The 13,094-nt window shown below is 49.1% G+C and overlaps 1 protein-coding gene across 1 annotated transcript in view; it reads left to right on the top strand.

Moving 5' to 3' along the window:
• The window catches only part of LOC121851995 (SLIT-ROBO Rho GTPase-activating protein 3-like), a 66,009-nt gene extending 53,318 nt beyond the window's left edge, over positions 1–12,691 (top strand). Inside the window, exons 11-19 of the mRNA XM_042346069.1 lie at positions 1,682–1,816; positions 4,480–4,585; positions 6,154–6,378; positions 6,993–7,072; positions 9,477–9,657; positions 9,832–9,969; positions 11,396–11,531; positions 11,573–11,830; positions 12,299–12,691. Coding sequence (XP_042202003.1) covers positions 1,682–1,816; positions 4,480–4,585; positions 6,154–6,378; positions 6,993–7,072; positions 9,477–9,657; positions 9,832–9,969; positions 11,396–11,531; positions 11,573–11,830; positions 12,299–12,691 — 1,652 coding nt within the window. The remainder of the gene's footprint in view (positions 1–1,681; positions 1,817–4,479; positions 4,586–6,153; positions 6,379–6,992; positions 7,073–9,476; positions 9,658–9,831; positions 9,970–11,395; positions 11,532–11,572; positions 11,831–12,298) is intronic.
• Positions 12,692–13,094: the final 403 nt, after the last annotated feature.

The raw sequence follows: 13,094 nt of genomic DNA, 5'->3' as shown, positions 1-13,094 counted from the left end.
GAGGGGGTGGGGAGGGGCTGGGTGGGGAGGGTGGGGCTGGGTGGGGAGGGGCTGGTCACCCCGTGGTGCCCTTATAAAACTCAACGTTTAACCTACTCACGCCGGCTTGTGCCCGCCCTCACAGTCGGGCATATTTGCGGAATACACCACGCCGCCGTTGACCCTGGCCATTGACCGAGCAATCCAGCGTTCCTACCAGCTCCCTCCGCAGCAGGAATGTGTTATAAGGACGCAGAACCTTCTGGAAAGATCCGAAGGGGGCGTGGCCGAGGCCGGAGCGAGGCCACGCTCAGGAGGATAAAGGGTCTGTCCCGGGAGCGTTCTTGGCTGTCTTCTGAATCAAACGGCTGTGCTACGCTCTTTGGGCTCGGTCGTCACATTCAACATCATGGTCAGCAGTACTTCACTGACCTGACCCGTTTATATAGTGACCTTGTTGAGGTCTAGCTCCGTGGTAGTTACCACGTAGTTATCCCGAGTGTTACGTAGTTTATGTAGTTTACCCTGTTGGGGTGTGTAATAAACGTGTGGCCTCCAAGTACAAGTGTCTGCCTCCGTGGAACCCACTCCACCATTATTAAGCCGATCTCTTTTGCAATGCGATAATTGGCACAATTACAGAGGAAATGGAACACCCAACCGACAATTATGGCACCAGGATGGTGTAGTGATAGTACTTGTGCCTCACCCCAAGAAGTGTGTGTTTAATTCCTGACTCAGGTGCCTTCCGATGTGGAGTTTGTCTTGTCCACCTGTGTTCTCCATGAGTTTCTCCAGTTTCCTCCCATAGCTTTAACCAAAAAAATGCCACACAATGAAACCGGTATTAGCCAAACTTCCCAATGCTGAAAATGTACCTGCAAGTTGATCAATTGGGATTACACGTAGCTACATTGTGTCCCTTACTCGGAAAACTTGGCAGGAGCCTCCTGAAAAAAGAGGTTTAATACTCAGTGAGACTTTGCTGATGATTACTTCGGGTGTAATAACCACAATACAACGTTCTGTCTGCTTCAAAGTGGACGTTAAAGATCCCCTGATGTCCTTCACAAGAGTGCCATCGTGTGCCAGCGTCGATGATCAATATTTGCTATTAAAACACATTCCTGCGAGGGAGCTGGTAGGAACGTTGGATTTGCTCGGTCAATGGCGGCGTGGTGTATTCCGCAAATATGCCCGACTGTGAGGGCGGGCACAAGCCGGCGTGAGTAGGTTAAACGTTGAGTTTTATAAGGGCACCACGGGGTGACCAGCCCCTCCCCACCCAGCCCTTCCCCACCTCCCCTCCCACCCAGCCCCTCCCCACCCTCCCCTCCCCACCCAGCCCCTCCCTCCCCACCCCCTCCCTGCACGATGGACACAATTTGGGCTGGTGTAACCAGGAGGTTGCTACCAGTAAAACATTTAGTGCAAATATTCAATTGGATTATTCACAGCAATCATCACCCCCCACTGGCAGACCAATGCCCCAAGTGACTTTTGCAAATGAGACTATCCTGGTCTCTTGAGGAGTTCTCACCTGGTTACACAAAATATACTTTCCTGGCTAAGCAGGCATAATAAAATCAAACATTCATTTGCAATTTTTTTTTTAACGTTCCATTGCAAAACTGGAGTCCAGAGGCTGAACCCGAGGCTCGGCGTACGTAGCTCCACGAGCCGTATTCTGTTGCCTTTGCAGGAGACGATCCATTGGAGGACGAACAGAGCAGTCGCGACATCAACTCCGTTGCCGGGGTGCTCAAGCTCTACTTCCGCGGCATGAAGACGCCGCTTTTCCCGAAGGAGAAGTTCCACGACCTCATCTCCTGCGTCCGTACGTGACCTTGGCAATTAACGCACCCACGCGATGAACCACCCATGACTCGGCCATGTATGTGACTCGTCCACACGGAGTTAATCGCACGAATCGCACACGCCCGTCGCCCTACTCTTGCGAGTCGCCCGCACAGTGAGTCAACCGCCTCTGCGAGTCGCATTAATCACCGTCAACTCGTCAAACCGGACAGCAAGTCACCCGCACAGAAAATCGCCAAACCTGCAAGTTGGCTACACACAAGGCCCACAAGTTTTTCTCGTATCTTTAAAAATATGATTTTGTATCTGTCTAAAGAGTAGCAGTGGCCTTGAATTATTTTGGGTGGAATTTGTTTTGTTTTTAGCAGGAGACCGTAATGAGCATGGACGTCTCATGCAATCCCATAACATCACTCCAATCGGTCAATCTGCTTCCCGCAGACGCCACCAGAAAGTCAATAACTCTCACACGAAGCCATTAACACAGCAAGGTTAGAGTAAGGTTGTGATAGTGGTAATATGTGCAACGGAACGATAAATGGCAAATGACACAAAGGACAAGAGGTTTTATGAGCCTGAGCTTGGCATATCCATATTAGCTAGCACAAGGACTGACATCTGAATGATGTAGATTTGAAGTTTTCGTGACTGCAGGGATCCATACATAAATTATTTTATTTTTAAATAAATCATTTTATTTTATACCTACGTGACTTTACCGAAAGAACCAAAGAGTATCTGAATGATGGTTATTTTTGGTTTTTTAAACACTCACCTGCTTTTACCACTGATTATTATTATTGGGATAAATCTGTAGTTTTGCACATTACATCAATCATAAAGAATCAGCACTGGGTTTTTTTCGATTCAATTTTAGCTGTGTGTACATGTGTACAGGCATTTTTGTCAATCCACTGCTGGATGAGGGCCTGTCTGTATTTTGCGGGGTTGTGGAGGTTATATAACCATACTTGGCCACAATTACCGATGCGGGTTAGTGAAGGCAGTCAGATATAGACATGGGAGTGTCAAAATACATTACAATTATGGATCTTTCTGTACTGCCCTCTACTGCCCACAACGTAGCTTCGCGGCATATAACATGTACTGTGGTCGCCTTTCCAAGCTCTAGCCAGGCTGAAACCAGCTTAGCTTGTGGGATATGATGAGAGCCGGTGCATTCTGGATTATTTGATTGGGGGAATTGGTGAACGATGCAGCGTGGAGAACAATTGTGCACACCCCTAACCCAGCAACCGGGAGGCAGCGTTGGTGAATGGCGATTAGGTTATGTGTGCGAGGTAGGCACCTGCAGGGCAGTGAGGTGCCTGTAAGAGACGTGACATCAAGTTAGTTTGCTGCATCATATATGACAAGATTGAGTGTTGTCCCAATCTGTGGACGTGTTTTCTCTCCAGGCAATTTAGATTAAATGCTCAAAGCAGAACTGGCCAAATATTCCTATCAGGACCCTCCTGAAATTTGCCTTGAGGGTCGGTGATGAACAATTTATAACTGTTATTTGGGATAAAATTAAATTGCTGGGCTGGTGTTGAAAATGGGCCCTGTGGAGTTGAAGGGAACCCCCCCTTATCTTAGCGTCATTCTGTCCCTGTTGGCAATTCCTCACCAAATCCACCCTGCACATATCGTCGCCAACTTATCATACAGCCCTGTGTCGCTCTCGATTGATGGTCCTCCATTGTAAAGTTTATTAATTATATTGCCGGGGGCAAATTAATTGGCCCTTAAGCGATGCTGACTGGCTTATGCAAAAGAGTGATGTAATTTTAACCATTGTAAGCTGGCTTCTAATAGCAATGGTAATGCAGTGTGACAGCCTTTTGGAAGCACTGCCAGTTTGTTTTAATTCTCAAATCTGTTTACAGGATCGTTTGTTCTCTTATATCCTAACATTGCATACAACAACAACATTAACTTGGAACACATAGTGAAACCTCCTCTGGTTTGTGTTATTTCCTTGAAATAATGCATCAGTTTATCAGTTTTATTTAATTGTTTACCGTAGTTTTTGTTATGGGATAATGATAGATGACCATTTTTGTGACCAATTAAGGGCCAATTGACAGCAGATGTCTCTTTTTTATGGAGACCTGCATTTAAATGGGTGTAGAAAACAACAAACTCATTCCAGTGTGTAACAAGTAACCTGCAACGTTTTTCCATTGCATTTTATGATACATATCACTTGGTAACTTAACATAATTATGCAAACCAGAAGACATTCTCGAAACACTTGGCGTGTGTGGAAGTGGCTTGACTTCCCACAGTTACCCAATGATGTTCATAGCTTACTTTGGAAGTCTCATAGGCAGATAAATTGTTCAAGGTCACTCTGAATCAGTGGCATCAGGTAAATTTAAATACCAGTTTGTGTGGCATGTGTGTCAGTTATTTGTCATTTTGCTTCTGTCCCCATTTTCTGCAACTGCCTTCTCCTGTCCCCAACATCGCTACGTACGGCGCGAAAGAAGTTGAACATACCCCTGTTTTCTCTCTACAATGAAAATGCCCAACCGTTTTTGGACAGCGTGTTGAGACGCGGCGGTATGCAACCGCTGTATAAATCAGCATTGTACTTGTGATGCAGCGCTCATTCCGTCAAGCTGCACGTTTCGCAGTGTCATTTGACGATTGCGTTGCCGCCTTTGCCGACTGCAGAAATCGAAAGCTCGTCGGAGCGAGCTGCCGGGATCCGCAAAGTCATTCAGACCCTGCCGCCTCCCGTCGTCGTGGTCATGAGATACCTATTCGCATTTCTCAACCAGTGAGTAGAGCAGCTCTGCGACTGCACGCACAACAACAACGACAACAACCGCCATTCGCCACGAAATGGCGGTGATGTCATCATGGCGCTTGTGCCAGGCTCTGCGCAACTTTAAGGCCACGTCAAGTGTCGAACGTTCGCTGGCAGGAGGTCCTGGGATAGACCCCCAGGTGCCATGGGTTGACTGGGATGACTGGCCGATGCACCCACCTGTGCCACCGACTGTGCCAGCTTGCTGTGTTTTAGCCACCCGGCGCTCCGCTCGTTGTTGTGCACACACACACACACCTGCCTGTTTTTTTCTATTTTCCCCGTAATTTTTTCCAAAGTTGCATTTTATTTGTAATATCGGCATCGCGTCTGACAAGAAATTTCCATTCGGAGCTGTAAGTCTCACAGCTGGAATTATCCACGTGAAATGAAAAGCTAAGAGAGCCAAATTTAATGTGATGGAGGACCTTCGTGTAGTCATTGGTAATTGGGCTGAGACCATCAGCTCGCTACACTTGAGAACGTGATTAAATGACGTGTTTCTGCCAGGATTCGATCCCAGATTCCCAGTGAATTTCTGAGCCATCCGGCCCATTCTTCACCCCGTTGAGAAAGCAATGAAATCGCGTGGAGATTGTGTGCGAGGTAGTCGCCTCGAGGACGGTGAGGTTGTGGTGCCTCTAGGCGACATCATATCAAGTAGGTTTGTCACTTATCTGTGCAGACCTTTTAAGAGTTATCTCCATATCTTAATATGTTCTTTTATCCAGGTGTAGTGACAGACTGGAGAGACACTATATTAGGAGGCACTCAGTTTATTGATAGCCTTTGCCGGCGCTGAGAATACTTACAGTAAGGTCAGGACAGCAACGGCTGCCTGACCCACAACGCTGAGGCTAGAGTAAGACGATCTTGCTGATGACGAAGACTTGACGGGACTTGACGGGCTCCAGGGGTCCACTCCAACCACGGCCCCGAGTCCTCCCCGGGGTCCCCCTTATATCCCCCAGCGCAGCCTCGCACCCCCTTGGCTCCTCCGCCCCCCTTCTAGAACCCCCTAGAAGGTTCACGGGCTTCTCCCGTACCCCCTCCGCCCCTTGTCCCCACATCCCTTCCTCCCGTCTACGCCCTCACCTCTGGCGGACAGGGTTGGCATGGCAGCCGAGCTCCTTTTTGCCAGCAGCCAGCGCTGCATGCCGTAGTGACTTATTCCATATCACTAAATTGGTACTCTGGTTTCCTCCCTAACCTGTGGTGAATTAATAATTTTAGCTGTGGGGTATGATCGACTGTAATGGCTCAAAAGTATGCACCTGTCTCCAAATATAAGCAATACACTTATTCTGTGTAACAGATATCGTTGCACAGCATGTGAGCAATGCAACAGAGTAACATTATAAGCTTGGCCCACTGTGTAAATTCAGCATAACATCCTCACAAGCAACCGCGCACGCACAGCTGTGCGTTATTTGAATTGAACGAGTCAGCGATGTGCATGATGCAAACCTTGTAGGCCTTAATGGAATCGCTAAAATCCCCTCCACTTTAATTTCCCCCACCCGCACTGCGGTCCACAGCCTCTCCCACTACAGCGACGAGAACATGATGGATCCCTACAACCTGGCCGTGTGCTTTGGCCCCACGCTCATGCAAGCGCCCGACGACCAAGACTTGGTGTCGTCTCAGACGCACGTCAACGAGGTCATGAAGAGCGTCATCCAGCAGCACGAGTTCATCTTCCCCGGGCAGCGCGACCTCCCGGGTCCCATCTACGAGAAGTGCATGACGGGCGAAGATTACTGGTGGGTGAGCTGGCAATGTGCGACGCCTCTTGGCTGGGGCTTTTTTAGTTGTATGTATATTATACATTATATGTCAATTGTATTTGAAATGTACAACGTGAAATATTGGGGGGGGGGGGGGACACTTTAACATGAGAAAATTGGCTGTTGCAAATAGCGTTCAGTTTGCCGGAACGGGGTAAGAAAACCTACGGCTGAATTTGTGTGCCGCTGCCCAATGCCGCCTGCCCACGTACTGCGGCGGCCTAAATAGTAAAGCTGCCAAATTTCTGGGAGGCTTAACCAGACACGAGGCGAGCTGGCATCCCCTCCATCTGTGTGAGCCCTGCCTCCTGCTACAAAGCGAGGCTCACGGCTCACTCAATCACTCGCCCAGCGTACACAGAGTGGCCTCGCTCTTTCTGACGCTGGTCGCACCTGCTGCGTCTACCCCGCCTACTCCACCGCGCAGGAAAGCCCCCCACTCCCAGCTCACATCATGAATCGAGCTAAAGACCACAACATTTTAAATTGGAACAAAATCCTGTTATTTGCAGTTGCTTTGTAACACCATACCAGGGTGCTTGCTAGCTCTACCTATGTGTATAACGGTTGTCCTTGTGTGCATGTGCCAGTGATGGGCTGCCCTGTGGCTCCACGCTGCCGGAGGAGGTGGACGTTGACACTGGCACAGAGCCTCGCTCCAGCGATGATGGTAAAAACTTCTCACGTGGGGACACTTAGCTCGGCAAAAAAAAAAAAACCACGCCGCTTCATTCCTCAAGCGTACCTTTTTACTAAAATTGGACTCTTGAGGATTTGTTTTTCTTTCCTGCATGAAAAAATTGTGGCGATGAAAGGAGTCTCACATAAAATATATATATTAAATATAAATGATTGGTGCCAAAATCAAACGAGGCGCTTGTGACGGTAAGCTTTGGGGTTATAAATCTGCAGTGTTGTGCGTTGTAGATTTATAACCCTCAAGAACACGCACAAACTGGTATTAAAAACGAGGCGTGTGTGCAGAACGCTCGCCTGCTTAACTTCGCACGGCATGCGCTCGCTCACGCAGACGCACGCACGCAACCTACCTTCCTGCGCGTGCGTGTGTGAGCCTCCTACATCTTTCACAGTCACCCGTTTATTGTCTCGCGCAAATTCTGTACTGCTGGTATTCAATTGGCTGTGGTACAGGGCAATTTTTTGACACAACGTTGATTGCCCATAACTTTAGTCTTAATGTTCTACTTCCTCAACCCGTTTAATTTCGCTGCCTTTTCCCCAGTGTCTGGAGGCAATTCACATTCCTGGCCGTCTCCGGGTGTGTGTTGTGACTGCCCTCGGCTCTATTGCTGCATGAGCCTGTCCGCCTGGCTTCTGGGAATGTGCCGGAGGCCAATAAACGACGCTGTTGTTAATTGTTTTATTTCTGGAATGCCAAAACATACGTGATTGAAAAACAGCTGAATAGGGCATTGTAATAATTAAATTATGTCGGTGGCAGCATATGGAACTTATTAATTACACTGAATTTTAAGCTGGCTGCATTGAATGTCGCATATACATGCGAGTGTTTTGCTCATGGGGATTATGTTTGTAATACATTTTACACGTGGTTATATATGGATGGAGCGGTGGCTTATTGCTTTGCGCGCACTGCACTTTGAACCTGACTTCCAAAGTTCGATTTCCTGCAAATCAGTGGCGAGTGATTGCTGAACACGTCCTGCCCACTACCCCCACTTTTCATGTTTGGATAGTCCACACATAGGGCAACCGCTGCTGATTGCCCACGTAACGGTAGTTCTATAGATATAAAAGGGAAATTTGTGAATGTCTGTCTGTTCGAAATGTTTAGCATACTTCCCAACATGCAACAAACTTTAAATTTGGCATGTGGGTAGTTTCCAGATTGTACACAATGCAAAACGTTTTAAAATAGACTTTAGTATTTTGGGGGAAGGGGGGGGGTGCAATAATGCATATATTTTGCACGACAAGTGAGCGGTGACATCTGTCATGTCACCCGCATGCGCAGCGTTACGCAGTGTGCATGCTGGCGTCACGCATCCCCCCCCCCCACCCTCCGCTTAGGCCGTGTATCCCGCACAAATGCGCGGCTGGGGGGGGGGGGGAGAATATTGAATATAATATATTGCACAAGTGAGCGGTTTTATACTGTACACAGTTTTAAAAGTAGAGTCAGCAGATACTACTATGGAGTTAGTAGTTACTACTATAGTCAGTAGATACTACGATTGAGTCAATAGATACACTATAGATTCAGTAGGTACTACTATAGTCATTAGATACTGATGCAGAGTCAGTAGTTATTACCGTAGAGACAGATACTACTATAGAGTCACTATATACTACTCACTCTATTGTTTGTAGGGTGTTTAGGTATATATGCCTACGCGGGGGTAAAAAAAAAAATAGATGGTGGCGGGGCGGTCGACAATTTTCGGAAACCTTTTAGATCAACTATTTACACCCCAGTTTTTTTAATCATAATTTTGTTGACTGACAAATGGACAGACAAAACCGCACGCCGGGCTTTCACAATAGCTTAGTATTTGTGTATGTACATGTTATGTTTTTAAGTTTTGAAATATATTTTCCCGCTAGTCAATGTATTAACCTCAGATATGAAAGGTTGGTGTCAACCCCCAACTGAGATTTTGGACAACAAACCGAACTTTTGTGTGAGCTGCACGCTCAAATTGCTGCTTGTAAATTGTGTGGTTGATTGAGGCAGAGAGCATCAATGTAGGACTCGTAAAAGTGCAGTACAGTCATGGATGTTGCTGTACATCATCTTCTGCCCACAACCTCGCTATGCAAGCCCTGTGACTCTATATATGGTCATTTTGGTTACCCATCCAAGCACTCTCTACACCCAACCCAACCCAGCTTAGCTTCTGAGATCTAATGAGATCGGGCACGTTCTATGTGATTTCTTCACAGGCACTAACAAATAATAATGATTGATTACAAAAAACGAAATAAACTTCTGCACCTAAAGAACCACAGGGTCGTGGTTTGGCAGTCTTGTTGTGTAAACTGCGTCGTATGTACCGCGCTGACCTCCCACTCTGCCCTCCTCGACCCCGCAGAGTCTGAGCCGATCGAGGCTATTGCCAAGTTTGACTATGTGGGGCGATCGGCGCGCGAGCTCAGCTTCAAGAAGGGCTCGTCGCTGCTCCTGTACCAGCGCGCGTCCGAAGACTGGTGGGAGGGGCGGCACAACGGCGTGGACGGCCTCATCCCGCACCAGTACATCGTGGTGCAGGACACGTGAGTCGATGCGCGCCGCACGCGCGCCGGCAAGACACGACCACGGTCAAAATCGCCCAACCATTCCTGCGCGTTGCTCTAAAATCGATAAGATATTGCACTCGTGAACGAAAATCACGATTGTCAGCTGCTGTTGTTTTAACGCTGTGGTGGTCTCGTCCGTGTTGGCCACAGTGAAGACACGCTGTCCGACAGCTTGAGCCAGAAGGGAGACAGCGAGGCGAGCAGCGGCCCCCTCCTGGATGAGAAGACGTCCTCCAAGCACGACATTCACTCCCCCACCGAGCAGCTGCACGAGCCGCAGTTTGAACGGCGAGTGCTAAAGGACGTGGCACGACACTAGCACAGCATATACAACATCATACAGCACTTACTCTCAGCACACACACATCTGTATAAAGACAAAGATCCCACCTATAGTTTTAACAAACTCTTGGGGAAATTGCTGTTAGAGAGCACCCATGAAGACCGGCGTGGCAGACGAGGGGTGGGCGGGCAGCACGTCCGGCTGCTTTGTCCCCGAGTGGCGATGTTTACACATCGCACCAGGTACCCATTTGAGGCCGAGTCCACCTAGGGGAGGCCCAGGACCGGTTCAGGTAATCGTCATTGGTGTTGGCCGTGAGCGGGAAACGATCTCGGTTCGCTGGGCTCGTAGTGCAGTGTGCTAACCGCTACACTACCGCTCCCCACACACGTGCACAGTACACACTCAGTATGCACAACATCGATAAACAGCCACATACAACACACTCCCAGCACACACCACACAGGTCCGCACAACACACAGGCACATACATCTGCACATCGTAATCACTATGTGCAACACAAATAAGCATGAACACCAAACACTCAACATACACCAGAACCCCAGCATCAGTTGCCTATTACCAATAAGTACTTTTAATGTGGCTTCATGGTGCTGCTGTGATGTAATGGTTAGCACTTTTGTTTTGCAATCTAGAATTTGTGGGAGATCAAACAATGGTGCAATTATAATTTTTTACCCTTTTATCTGGCAACAAAACTGACACCTTTTTTACAAGGAGTCATGTTTGCATTGACCACAATACCTGCAGTCGGAATGCAAACAAAAACATAACTCTGATAATGTATGCACTGTCCTTGAAATTGATTGGTCCACACCCGAGACAGCTTTCCTTAGAGCCTAGTCTCACATGGTGTTGGACCAGATGACGCCAAAAGGCGCACAACTCAAAGACAATGCACCATCAGAGTATGAGAGCTCGGGGTAAGCATTTACACCATTGGAACCTCATTTGCCAGTAGCAAAATGATTTTTTTTACCCTTTTATCTGGCAACAAAGATAAAAGGGTAAAAAAAAATTATCATATTTTGCTACTGGCAAATGAGGTTCCTATGGTGGAATGGTGCAATTCTCTTAAATCCCTCCCACTTCTGTCCACCTGTCAGTATCTTATGTTATCTAGAGTTGTATAGCACCTTGATCCAGCCGCTTTACAACAATTATAGAGATGGTACATTCAGTGAAAGGTGGCTTCACCACAGTCAATCGGCAGGTTGTATGTGGTGGGTTAAAATGTGGGTATTCCCCAAGTTTTCCAACATGTCTGGCCACTGTCTAAGAGTAGACCCAAATACCTTCCGAGAGCAGGCTCTCTAGGGCTGCCTCTAGTAGAGGCCCTTCTTCCAGCAGTGGCGCGGTCAAGAAATTACAGAGCTGCACCTTTACCTTCCGTATGCTGCTTTCTGCAGGCATCGGTTGCGCGCGGAGGGCGCGGCGCTGAACATGCGCGACCCGGCCCGGCGTAGCAGCGACGGCCGCAGCCCCGTGCGTGGCCCGCCCCCTCCGTCCGCGGACGCCACCCCGTCACGGCCGCCCTCCTCCGCGGCGAGCCCTCACCACCACCCCTCGCACCTGCCCACCACCAGCACCACCTGCAGCAGCCGAGGGTGGGCAGCGTGCGGGCGGCCGTGGCGGCGGCCACGCAGGCGCAAGGCAGCCCGGAGCGGAGGAGGTTGGGCAGCACGGGTAGCGGTGGTGGTGGCGGTGGCGGCGGCGGCAGTGGCGTTGTGGGTGGTGGATTCCCGCAGAGATTGGCCGCGCCGCCCGAAAGCCCCACGGGGAGAAGTTCAACGTCATCGAGTCGACACAGCAGCCTCGACGAGCCCAAGATCACTCACGCCGAGGTGAGACATGCTGGCAGCGTGCTGTGGCTCAGTCGGCGGTGGCTACGGTAGAAACTCAAAACACCTGCCCAGGTCCATTGCCCAGGTGACCAACACGTGCTGTTGACTGACCCGTCCTGATTATTTGACCAGTTTGGGTACCAGTTATACATTGGGGGAATTGAGCGAAACGCTAGGAAATGTAACGCAGTGTGTTTAGTGTATTATTTCTGACCTTTATAAATTGTCAGCATTATTAAACTTGCAACTATAATTTCCTACATTTACTAATTTATTCAGCTATTTATTGAATTTGCTTTCCAAAACTTAATAAGCCAATATCACTCAATCCTGAGTTTACCTGGTGAAAGTCAGTTCTTAAGTAGAACTTGATGTGACGTGGATTCAGCTTCAGTCATTGGTGGCACAGCGTTATCGGGTGTTAACCGCACCCCCCACAATGTTTGCTTTCCGTTTCCTGTGCCGCAGGAGATGGACGACTCTGTGAACTCGGCGCTCAGCGACCTCCGTGAGCTGCAGAGGCAGAGCTCGGCACGGCACACGCCAGATGTGGTACTGGACACGTTGGATACTCTGAAACCACCGCCAGGCCCCGCGGCACCCATCCCTGGCAGCCCCTCGCACCGCCTCGGCGTTCCCGCAGCCCCGCCGGGGCCATCCGTACGCCGCAGCGCGAGCAGCGCCAGCGAGATCATGACCACCTTCCGCCCGCTCCTGGAAGCAAAACTGAGCTCGCAGTTGAAGTCTCAACAGCAGCAACAGCAGCAGCAGCTGGGAGCAAGGCCGAGGCAGGGAGGCGGGGCTGCAGGGCAGCCAAGGCCAGCGGCGCCTGGCACGCCCGACAAGTCGTGCACTATGTGAGGCGCGCCGATTGTCTCATGCGCGCCTCTAATCGGTGCATTGGTACGTGCAGCCACCGCTGGCGGATAGCCATGGAGTTGTCGGTGCATCATGTACTATTGTAACAACGTGCCGTGTTGTTGATATAGGTGCCGCTCACCACCGGTGAAAAGCACATTGTTCCTTCCTGTACGGCTTCACTTGATGCGTCCTCTGTTTCCTGTCATTGTCACCGCCTCCTCCTGCCTTTTCCGTAGTCGTAAATCCCAGTGTATTCCTTTCAGTCAGTCCTTAAAAACCGCACCCATGGGACCATATTATACTAAATCAAGGTGAACTAAAATATCACGAATATTCTCTTTAGTTTTGAGTGAAATATCCCACTGGAACATAAAATTACAATCCACCAATTTGGATGTACATT

Source organism: Callorhinchus milii, unplaced genomic scaffold (genome assembly GCF_018977255.1).
Source record: "Callorhinchus milii isolate IMCB2004 unplaced genomic scaffold, IMCB_Cmil_1.0 Scaffold296, whole genome shotgun sequence".
Classification (NCBI taxonomy): domain Eukaryota; kingdom Metazoa; phylum Chordata; class Chondrichthyes; order Chimaeriformes; family Callorhinchidae; genus Callorhinchus; species Callorhinchus milii.
This window is presented reverse-complemented; position numbering and strand designations above follow the sequence as displayed.